This window comes from Hippopotamus amphibius, chromosome 2, assembly GCF_030028045.1.
Source record: "Hippopotamus amphibius kiboko isolate mHipAmp2 chromosome 2, mHipAmp2.hap2, whole genome shotgun sequence".
In the NCBI taxonomy this organism is placed as follows: domain Eukaryota; kingdom Metazoa; phylum Chordata; class Mammalia; order Artiodactyla; family Hippopotamidae; genus Hippopotamus; species Hippopotamus amphibius.
The window spans coordinates 192898606-192910978 of NC_080187.1; the positions used below are offsets into that span (position 1 = coordinate 192898606).

At 33.5% G+C, this 12373-nt stretch overlaps 1 protein-coding gene across 5 annotated transcripts in view; it reads right to left on the reverse strand.

Moving 5' to 3' along the window:
- Window positions 1–12373, reverse strand: part of GABPB1 (GA binding protein transcription factor subunit beta 1) — a 64036-nt gene that overhangs the window by 24811 nt on the left and 26852 nt on the right. For all 5 annotated transcript variants that reach the window (XM_057722304.1, XM_057722307.1, XM_057722306.1 and 2 more), the window contains exons 2-3: window positions 4642–4749; window positions 759–926 (exon numbers count right to left, since the gene is read on the reverse strand). In XM_057722304.1, the coding sequence (XP_057578287.1) occupies window positions 759–926; window positions 4642–4749 (276 nt within the window). The remainder of the gene's footprint in view (window positions 1–758; window positions 927–4641; window positions 4750–12373) is intronic.

Genomic DNA, 12373 nt, shown 5'->3' on the forward strand with positions numbered 1-12373 from the left:
TTGAGTAAGACAAAGCTGTAGCGAGGGATCACCATAGCAAAGACCAAGATCTAAGAAATCAATCACCTGACTTAAATAAAAACATACACAGAGGAAGGCCCCCCCCCCAACAAAATAAAACTGTAAGATAATTTTCATTCAAATGAATGCTTACACACAAAAAATGAGATAACATGGGGGGGGAGCAGACATTCAATAAAACTAGGACAGGTTGGGACCTGGGACCCTTTGCTGCCGTGCTTGCACCTGGACAAATATCTCTTCCAGCAACAGAATACAAAGAAACTAATACAAGGGACTAAAAATAACTGTGTGCCTGTACAGTTGGGGCAAATTATGAACAATAAGATACAAAAAGACCAAAAACCCAACTGCCACTGGGAGGTGATAAGAGCAAAAGCAGGGTGTTGCACACAGCATCACCAAGGGGGTGGGCAGACGACCCAAGCCACCCCTCCTGTCTGACCCCTGGACTGGCCCCTACCCGCACTACATTTAAGGAGCAGTGCCTGTGTCCTTAGGGAGCGAGCAAGGGAACCTGTTACTTGTTTTCTCTCCCTCATGCTACAGCACCAGCCCCAATAAAGCCTTGCCTGAATTTCTTGTCTGGCCTCTTACCAATTTCTATTGATTAAGGAGTCGAAGAACTCTGTTTAGTAACAAAACTAAGTCTCTTCTCCCTCTTATAAAACCACTCTGGTTTTAGAAGCCTTTGGGGGCTTACTTTCAAAAGCAAAATGCAAAAAGAGAACACATACCTTAAGTAAAACCTCTACTATGCTGGCATGACCCTCAGAAGCTGCCATATGCAGTGGCGTTCGGTCCACCTTGGTTCTGGCATCCCTACTTACACCGGCTCGGAGTAGTACTTCTGTGGTGGAATAATGTCCGTACTGTGCTGCCAGATGAAGTGGAGAAGTTCCCAGCTACACCGCCAGAAAAAAAAAATCCACATTTATAGTCATTTTAAAACACACTTCTATTGCTACCTTCTATTTTACATGTTCTGTTTACAGAGCAAATTATCTTTATATCAAATGGTTGCATAATAACTGGAAACTGAACAAGAATAATTTTTGCTGCTCACAGTCTCTTCATGGGACCTTCACAAATTCCCATTCACTTCCCAGTGAGGAAGAAAAGTCAGTATTTCATTTAATTCAAAATTGCTTTCTTTATTTTCTTATCAGATAAATAATCTAAACAAAATTAATTTCATCAGGAATTAGAGATAATTAGGGTTTGAGAAATTTTGAGTATTAGAATGTTTTCCTCATACCATTCACACAAAACTTCTTTTCATCTATGAAATTCATATGAAATAAATGTAACAGTGTAGATTTTTACATTAAACTGTTTTACAGGACTTAAAAATAAATCAATTAAAGTACCTCAATGATCTTTTTAAAGGAGGTCATATAGTCATTTTTCAAGGAAAAAATCTGATCTGTGGTACACTTACCAAAGGTAAGTTAAACAGAACCAAAACATACAGCAGAAACTAACACAACATTGTAAATCAACCATACTCCAATAAAAATTTTTAAAAAGAAAAAAAAAGAAACAAGGCACAAAGAGGTTACTAATTTGCCTGAAGTCATACAAGTAAGAGTCATAACACAAAACTAGGCGTGTGCTCTCAATATATGGTAAAAATGGAAATCATTTACCCTGGGAATAATTATTTTATTGCTATTAAAAGCCTTGTATTTTTAAGGGAAGGTCATTCCAGCAGATCAAAGAAGATTCTTAAGCAATCCGTTCTTTCTCCATGCTCTATCATATTTTTCTAAAACTGGCCCTTTCTATACTCTTAAATTCTAATATTTAATGAAGTATCTCAACAACCTGTTCAGCAACCATGAGTTCTGCTCCGTGTGATATAATGGTTTCTTTTGTAATTTTTTCTTCTCGAGACCTTACCTTTTTTGGTTGATGATACAAAACATATATATATATATATATACATACACGTACATATATGTAGTTTGAAGGAACAAAATAAGGTAAACACCATCACAGTCTAGAAATAAAACATTACCAGCAATTTAGAATCTTTCCACATGCCACTCCCTAATAAACTCCTCCCTCAACCCCTGAGGTATTTACAGTCTGAAGTTTTAATAAACATTGCTTTACTTTGCTCTTTTTTTTAATTATTACTATGTATCCCTAAATAATATACTTTGGTTTTGCCTGCTTTGAACTTTATTTAAATAGAATCACATCGCATGTATTTCTCTGAGACTTGCCTTCTTTTGCTTAGTATCAAGATTCACCCATGTTGATGAATGCAAGTATAGTTCATTAATTTTCTCTGTTCTGTAATTTTCTACCAAGTGAATAAGCCACAATTAATTTAATCAATCTACTGCTGAACATTAAGATTTCCAGTTTTTTGTTATTATGAATAATGCTTAATGAATAAAAACAGTCTTATACATGTCTCAAGAACATGAATAAGGGTTTCCCTTGGGAATATTCTTAGACATTCAATAGCTACACCATAGGGTATGTACATGTACCAAATTGTCCTCCAAAATATTTATATCAATTTACGTATCTCCTCACCAATGGCTGGTACTGCCAGACTTTTCTGTTTTGTTTTGTTTTTGCTAATCTGGTGGATATGCAACAGTATTTCATGATTTTACTTTGCATTTGCCCAATTATTAATGTAACTAAGCATCTTTTCATGTTTATTGGTCATTCAAACTTTCTCTTTGGTAAAATATCATATCAAGTCATTTGCCCTATCTCCTTTGTCTTGTTTTTCATTACTGTCATGGGAATCCCTATGTATTATGGACACTAATCTTTCTTAAGATTCTTTTGTCTTTTTTCCAGGGTTTATAGATTTTTTTAATTGAAGTATAATTAATTTACAATATTATATTAGTTTCAGGTGTACAGCATAGTGATTCAGTATTTTTATAGATTATACTCCATTAAAGTTATTACAAAATAGTGGCTACAATTCCCTGTGCTGCACAATATATCTCTGTTGAATATCTATTTTATACATAGTAGTTTATATCTCTTAATCCTATACCCTATTTTGTCCCTTCCCCCTCTCCTCTCCCCATTGGTAACCACTAGTTTTTTTCTATATCTGTAAGCCTAGTTTCTGTTTTGCTATTCATTTGTTTATTCTTTAGATTCCACAAGTAAGTTACATACAGTATTTGTCTTTCTCTTATTTCATTAAGCATAACACTCTCCAGATCCATCCACATTGCTGTGAATGGCAGAATTTCATTCTTTTTTATGGCTGAGTAATATTTCACTGTGCACATACAAACCACATCTTTATCCATTTGTCTGTTGATGGACACTTGGACTGCTTTCATATCTTGGCTATAAATGTGTGCAAAGGATGGCTTTTGACTCCAAATTCTCATCAACAAAATTTTTCCTCTCTCCATTTAGTACCTTAGTTTAAGCCAGTTCGTTTGCCTTGAAGTACTCTAACAACAGGGGCAGGGGCAGGATCAGGTAGGAGGAGGGAGGGGCCTTTCTGGTTTACCCTCACAATGAAGGTACATCTCTTTGGGATTCCAGTATTATGGGGAAAGGATCTCTAGGAGACATCTCTCTATGAGCAGTCTCAGGTGTTAAGTATCTTAGGGTTAACCTATGCCAGCGAGGCAGGAAAACCAACAGGCAAATTTACTGACTTAGCAAATGTTCTAAGGGTGAAATTTCTCTGGGTTCTGGCATTCACTTAGTTTTTCAGGCTGACAATCCCTTACTTTCTTTCTAACTCATTGGTGAACTTAAGATTTGTTTTGTTTTGTTTTGTTTTTTATTCAGTCAAAAAATCTTTATCTTTTAAAGACAGATGCTGAAATCTATGGATGAAACAAAATGGTCCCTGAAATTTACTTTAAAAAAATACAAAACAAAGAAAGTAAATGGGGTTATAGAGGAAATAAGATTCATTTGATTTGATAATTTTTGAAGGGTATGCAGTAGTTGATATATGTTTGAAATTTTCCATAATTAAAAAAAAAACTGTTTTGAATGAAAAATAAAAAAGAACATGGAACAAGCTAAAAACAACAAAATAAAACTCTGGAATGTTTGGTTGTTACCAGTGGAAGAGTTAATCTACATTCCTAACCCTCCATAGTCCCTTCTGATTCACCTGCAGAATTAAACAGTTATGGTTATGGTTTTTGTCTTCTTCACAATTGCTTTCTGTAATTACTAGAACTTCCCATTCCTTTCTTCCTTCTGGGTCATGTTTGCAATAGTTTTACAAGTATCAATTGAAATGCAAACATTTTTTCTTTTAAGAATCAATTAAAACTAACACCAAATTTGTTTTTTCTGAATTATAAATTCTACCCGTACTATTTACAAGGCCTTTAAGTTAAATCTCAAGCAGCTACATTTTACATTCATCCTACATTACTGAACTCCATAATTTAAAGAAAAACCCATGTGTGGACAGAATATTTGAACCATTCTCTTTAAAAGCTAGCTATAATTCTAAAATTGCAAAAACAAATTTGCAAAAAAAAGTTAATTTTTCACCACTTATAAACACAATACTGACTAAACTTTTAACCGAGAAAACTCAAAAATGAGAAGAAGGAGAAGAGGAGGAGGAGGAGGAGGCAGAAAATCATTCTTTACCCAGTCTGTAGTAAAAGGAGCTCCATTAGCCATCAAAATACGAACTTCATCATCTTGACCTGCTCGTGCCGCTTCTAAAAGCTTCTTTCCCAAGTCTACCAGGGACATCTAAACAAAACATAGATGCATTTAACATCTCCATTTATATATTATGACATAACTTTTTTCCCCTCTATCTTTATTAATAAGTCAATTCTCATTTATCCCTTCAAAAGGTTGTGATAATTTGAAATTACAGATCACACAAAAGCAATTTTTATTTGAATTTTGGCAACAGATTTTTCTCTCATTAAATTTTTACCTAGGATAATAAAATTAATTTGAATTCTCTGAACACAGCTGGTAAAAACTAGAAGAGGTAAGTGGCAAAGAAAGCTTGTCTAAAATTTAAAACTAGCAACAAACTATTTTCACTGGAGGAGCTGCAGCAATGAAGTTTTCTCACAAATGTAAATAGAAATAAGGTAAATATATTATCCTCTTTAACTGGTACAAAATTGAAAATAAATCTACCATAACTTCTTTGGCAACAATAAATGTGCTCAGAATCTGAAAATAAGTATTTTCAGCCCTTGTACAGGCAATATGCATATAAGTTCTTTCAAAAAAAGCACAATTCACATTTAATGAAAATAATGAAAAGACAGTCTACAGTATTCTCCAAAGAGTATGTGTCCCACTAAGAACCTGTAAGGTAAGTATGCCCCATATCCTGAATACAAGATATCTGAAAAGGCTAATGTCAAACTTTGGCGGCGGGGGGGAACGTCTTGAATGAGAAATATTGAAATATGTGTTAGGGAAAGGTCATGATAGGAGTACATAGTGAAAGAAAGATTTGAAAGTATCAGAAATGCTCAAATTCAAGGAATGACAGTTCTAGGAGAAGAAAGTTCCCAAAACCAGAAAGACTATTAATGATATTATATGTACCCAGAGGAAAGGCAAACAGGTAGAAGTTGAAGGCTGTGGGGAATGGAAGGTATGGAACTCCTGAAATTTACACAAGAAAAAACGTGCCTGGGGTATGAATTTGTCTCAAAAAGTGAATATTCTTTGAGTTGAGGGGAAATAAATTATAAGAGAGGAATGTCAGGTTGATAAGTGTACCCCAATCTGGTATGAACAGGTATTACTCAAGAAAGAGGGGAAAGGAGTATGTGTGTGAGAAGGATGTTGACACCAGAAAGGAACAGAATGAATCACATAATTAGAGGTGTTAGGAAATTTAAAAGGGTTGATTAAAGGCTGATTAAAAGACGTCCTCAAAAGAACACAAGTTTGTGCTTAAATTATTGTATTTTTTAGTAGATTTCTTAACATAGAAATAACCAAACATAAAAAGAGTGACCAGAAACAGATGTTAACACTGGGAGGCTCACACAATGACTAGGTGAGATGTATACGTCCAAAATGGGCATATGTCACTAGACAGAAAAGAATTTTTTATAGTTGATCTTTTTGTAAGAATACAAATAATTCATAATATATCCTATGGTGGAGAATAAGAAAAACAACCATATGCACTTGTGGGTTTTATGTGGGTTTTTTTATATGCCTTTTTGTGACATTCACAACATTTTCATCCTGATTTCCTTTCCTTTTTCCTCCATTCTCTCATTCATATCTTGGTGGAGTCACTGGAACCCAAAATATTCCTTAATCCCACTAAAAGCACTAAGATCATAAGAGATACTGTTCTTTAATGAAGGATTTTTCCAAGGGAATATGTACCAGCTGGATATGAATAAACATCATATTCAATAGGCAAAGAATCTGCAATAATAAAGTCCTACTAAAAGCAGGATTAGGTAAAAAGCGACCTCTCTTCTACAGAAATACAGTAAAATCTAAACTGGCCATAGAAACAAAGACAGTGTTCTATACTCTGGATGACCAAAATTTAATCTTAACCTGGTTTTACAATGAAATAAGTCTTTCCCCCAAATATACATTTTTGAATGTGTCTTACACAGTAATATAAAATCTATTTGCATTCATTCAGCATACATACTGGCAGATGGTTTAAACATCTGGATATCTTTTATAAGTGGTGGTTTAGGGCTTTTCCTCATTCTTTAGAAATTGGATTGTTTGCCTTTCTCTTAATGATTTGTAAGCATTCTTATATACATTCTGGATATGGGTCCTTTGTCAAATATAACATGTATTATAAATACCTCCTTCCAGAACCCTGATTTCTTGACTCTCCATCCCATGTTCTTTTCCTTGATATCAAATACTATCTTCTACAAGTAGGTAATTGTCAAGTCCCATAAAAATGCAAATAATCAAACTAAAATCAAAGATAGCACAAAAATGAATGTAAGAAACATTAAAATATTATTTAAAAGGTCTGACTCGAAAGAGGAAAAAAAAAAAAACCAAGTACTCAACAGATCAATAGTCAAAGGGCATGACCACACAGTTTCCAAAAGAGAAAACAGAAATAATTTGCAAGAGTAAACATGTTCAGCATCACTGATGCTCAAAAATGTGAAGTAAATAATTTTTAACATCTACTTGGCAATATTTAACAAAAGTTACAAAAAAAGTAACTATTTGTTAAATATTGTTAAATATTAGCCTAATCCTAATGACCCAATAAATGACACCACTTCTGAGGACCTATCCAAAAGGAAAAATAAAAAATATTGAAACAGATAAAAAAAAAAGTGTGTATGTTTTTATATGTGAACAAACTAAAGGTAGGAAAATAGTTTAATTGTGGGATCTAACAGAATAGGATGCAGTAATTCAAAATAATAGTTTTGAAGTTATGTAATAAAAAAGTTATGCCATGTTGAGTGAAAAAGATACAAAACTAAATTTTGAATGTCAAAATATGCATATACAGAACAAAATACTGAAAACATTAAGTTGTTAGGGTGGTATGATTATGCGAAAATCTGCCTCCATTTCACAAAATTTCTGTAATGTTACTACAATATTATCTTCCTAATTTAAAAAGTGGGTTTTTAAGGGACAAATTAGCATTGTGTGACTGTTAACTAACTAAATGCTGACCTTAAGGAAAGTTATATACTACTGACTTACTAAACAGAAAGAGTGGAAAAAATAAAGAATATGGAGGCTACTGGGGACCTAAAATAGCAAACATTGATTTGCTTATGAGAATTAAAAAAAAAAATGATGCATTTGAACAAATCAACTTCTTCCATAATTCTAAAATTTTCTTAATTATTTAAAACATCATATTTAAGGACCTAGGATGCTTTAAATGGTTTTAAAATTCACGAGCAATACCCTTGTGTAGGTTAATGTAGCTGGATACTTTTAAATCGGTAGTTCTTAATGGTAGCAGCACTGCCGCCTAGAGGATCCTTCGGATACATAGTGAGGCATTTTAGCTATCACTGGGAGGAGGGATGGGATGAATACATTACTAGCAATTAAAGGGCAAGTGCCAGGGAAACTAGAGGTCCAGCAATGCAGGGAACAATCTGGTATGGCAAAGAACTGTCACGTGTCTGGTTGCTTTCAAACGTCCCAGTGAATATATCTAAGACTAGAATTTAACTAATACATAAACAAAATGTATTTTCTCACAGTATTAATGCATCTCAAATTTTCTAGAATGCAACAATGCATCTCTTTGCTTTATTCAGAACTTTACTAAGAGTTTTTCACCATTTTGGAAAGTCATGTCACCAATGCCAATGCCACCTGAGTATCTGAATCACCAATATAACACTATTATAACCAGCTTTCACAGCTATCACATTTATAGTGATTCTACGTACAGGTGTGAGCATTTGACTACCTCTTGTTTCATCTAGTGTAATATGCTCCAGTACTTACATACTGAAATACACATTTTATTATAAATTGCTTTCCTTCTACTTCTCCTTTATATTAAAATTGAGGCATCATGATTTTTTGAAATTATCCATATAGGTATTAACTATGACTTTCATTTCAAGTTAGAAAAATAGGCAATACAAAATATTTATTATAAAAAGAGCAGTGGATGTAATAATATTGAAAATCAACAGAAGAAAACAGACGTGAGATCAAGTAAGACCAAAATCAAAGATGCTCTAATTTTCTGGTCAAGATATTTAGTGAGAGTTAAGATGACAAAAATACCAAAATGTAGCCATTTCACTCCTGATTCTCACTGAACAGGAACCATGCACATCACAGTAGAATAATTCTGACCCTTAGAGGAACTCAAGTGCATTAGGACAACAAAATTGACCAAGGGGACCATAGCTCCAAGTCAAATCCTCAGTTTACTTAGTTCGTTATCTATATATTAAATCCTCAGGGATAAAGTGTTAGATTTTCATTAGATCACTTAAAGGCTTAGCAGAAAAAAAATTGCTTTTCTGGTGTGGCAGATAACTTTTCCACAAGCAAACAGAGAAGCCTAATTAAATTCAATAAATTTTAATAAATGTTAAAAAATGCTTACTGAAAATATGTGTATGGTACTGAAGCCCATTTAGTTTAATACTCCATTCTTCTTGAGAAGAAAACCAAAAAAACCCCACTGTAATAAATGCTACCTTGAATTTCTTTAGTGGAACTTCAAAATGTCTATAAACTAGCTACGTCTGCTCAAAAGTACATGCTGAGAGGGCCATCTAGTGGTAACAGGAATTACTACTAAAAATTACATTTGTAAAGCTTAGTCTATTTTGTTTAGAATTTCTATAATTCATAGTTCAAAGAGCTATTGTGAGAATTATAGCATCTACTGGACATAAAAAAGTAAGACTACAAAGTACAAGTAGCATGCGAATTGTTACTAGCACCCAAAAATGAATATGAATAAAAATACTTAGAAAATGTAAGCCCACTATAATATACTTAATAATCAACTTTGTCTCATTAAAAATTTTAGAATAAAGTTTGCAATATCACCCCTATGCTCAATGAGTACAATTATAAATCCAATAAAATTCTTCTAAAGTTTTTCACCAAGAAATTTAGCACTGTGTGTGCATCTAAAGCTTTTAAAATGTTCATACTCTTTGACCTAGTAATTCCACGCAATAAATAATAAGAAAACTATGAAATATAAATATATTAACAGTAATGTTATTTAAAATAGGAAAAAAATGAAATACCGTACTACAAACAGTTAAATTAAGATAGATCATAATGGAATGTTGTAGTCTTTTATTTATATTTTTTACTTGTTATTATAGACAATTTTGAGCATATATAAAAATAGACATAATAGTATAATGAAACCACACAGCCACCACCTAGCTTAAATATAGATTATGCCCAGCCCACTTCCCACCCACACTCACAAATACCAGACATTGTAATAGGGGAGAACAAATCTGACTCCATATTGGATCTGTTTCTTTTACTTTAACCTTTGTATTCTATTGCTTTTGCTACAGGTTAAGAATGCTGCCTATAGCCTGAAATATACAGGATAGCCCATTCTCAAGGCCCTGACCTGTAAAGGTATAACACTTTCCATTCATATAGAGATATAAAATTGCAGAACAGATAATAGCATTTGTCTTGTTGCAGGGTTACAGGAACATCATAACCTGACCTATGTGGGCAGATGCAAAAACAAAGGATTCTGACGCCAAGAAGTTTGCAACAAACAACCACGCCCCCTCCCCTTTTAGTATAAAAGAAGCCTGAATTCTAACTAGGGTAAGATGGTTCTTTGCGTCACTAGTCTACCATATTCCTGCCTGCTGGCTTTCCAAATAAAGTCATTATTCCTTGCTCCAACAACTAGTGTGTTGATTTATTGGCTTGTCCTGCGGTGAGCAGTTTGAGCTTGGACTTGGTGACATCATATCATTTTATCTGTAAATATTTCAGTATGTCATTCTAAAAGATAAAGGCATCTTTTAAACATAATGTATGTATTAAACTCTTTATTTAAAAATATTATTTATAAAGAGTATGTAATAGTATAAGAATCAGGACTCTAATTTGAATATATCATGATCTTAATGATGTAAAAAATGCATAGAAAAATATCTAGAAACAATATACTATAATAAAAATTATAGATTTTTTCTACTCTTCTCTATTTCTTAACTTTTCCATAATGTGCAGATATTGCTTGTGTAATTAAAAATAAACTTTTATCTAAAAGTTTTTCATCAAAATTAGATTACAGATAAGCTTAATAAGCCTTTAATGTAGAAAACTGGATGTTGAAAGAATATTAATGGTAAAAGGTTGTAAAATTGGACTCCAAGTAAAATTAAGCATATTATTAACCATGTGTATAACTATATTTATGAAAATATTCTTGGGCATCAGATTTTACTTTCTCATAAGATAATAGCCTCAGTAATAATAAACATAGCACCTGGCATCTTGCTAAGTCTTTCTCTACATCTCACCAAGACAGTAATTGACTTTATTCTGCAAAAGAGGAAAGCAGAAAGTAAAAATTAGCAAAGAGCACTAGCTTTGGTCAAAAGATAAGACCCATATAATGACCTTCTCTTCCGGTGTTTCAAGTTAGAAAAGAGTGGGAATCTGCTGGGATGTAAAAGAGCATGTCCTCCAAGGATTTAAGCTTAGTCTCTCCCTGTGCAATTCCTTTGAAGGGAAAAATTATCATATGTACTCTGGTATGTCTGGATTTTTCTCCCATTCCCATTTTGTGTAGTGGAATTTTTCCCTTTTTTTAACCTTAAAAATAAAATGACATTTTCAAATATATCTAAACAAATGATCTCCCTTTACTCCCTCCAGCCCCACCCCCCGCCACCGAAAACCAGTAGAAGATATACGTTCCACCAAAGCCAAGAGTAAACAAGAAAGAATTAAGGGCTTCAGGAGACAAGGGATCCAATATAAACAGAGTGGAAGAAGACCCCACAGATGACGGTGAAGGGAGACCCCCAAGATCCTGCAGACTTGGAAAGCAAAGCTGGAGCCAGAGGACAGAGGTTCCAAGGAAGGAGGTTCCCAAGGAAAAGACATGCTATAAATCTCCATAGATAAATCTCCTAAGAGTAAATAAAACTTTTCTCTTTTTTGAGATGGGTTAATGATGGATACAAGAAAATCTTAGAAAAAGACTAGACAATTTCTTTTTCAGAGGGAAAAATTACTATACAACAAAGGAATTGTTATCCCAATATATACATATATAACATGGGTTAGCGAAGAGTAATAGTTTCAGGGCTGTAGTAACCAGTGAAAACTAATCCAAGCAAAATTTTTGGTGTAATTCTATTGAGAGAATAAAGGGCAAGGGAAATATGTATAGCGGTGGTTTGGTTTAAAAGAACTAAAACTTCATCTTCGTAAGTAGGAAGTCAAAGATATCTAAAACAGAAAAATCAAGAAATAGCATGCCCTTGCGATTTAGAAACATGAAGGGAAGTACTAGGGGGGAGAAAAACTAAAACATAAGATAGATGCCTCTGGGAAAGTGGGTTCTGGAATGAGAAGGGATGACACAAGGGACTGCAGGTTTTTTACTATAAGCCTTGTATTTTTTACTTTTTCAACTACGGACATGCACACTTTCATAAAAATAAAATTACAATAATATGTGTTCACTGTATATAAGAAATATATAGTTCAAAATCAAAGTCATCCCCACACCTCCCTGTGTTTTTACTCCCCAGAAATAACTACTGTTTAAATGTTTTGTGCGTATTCTTCCTTCTCTCTTCTGTGCATGCTGAAACAACATGTACATACAATGCCTACTTCTTTTTAAACAAACAAAACAAAAAACACACACACAAAAAAGGGATAT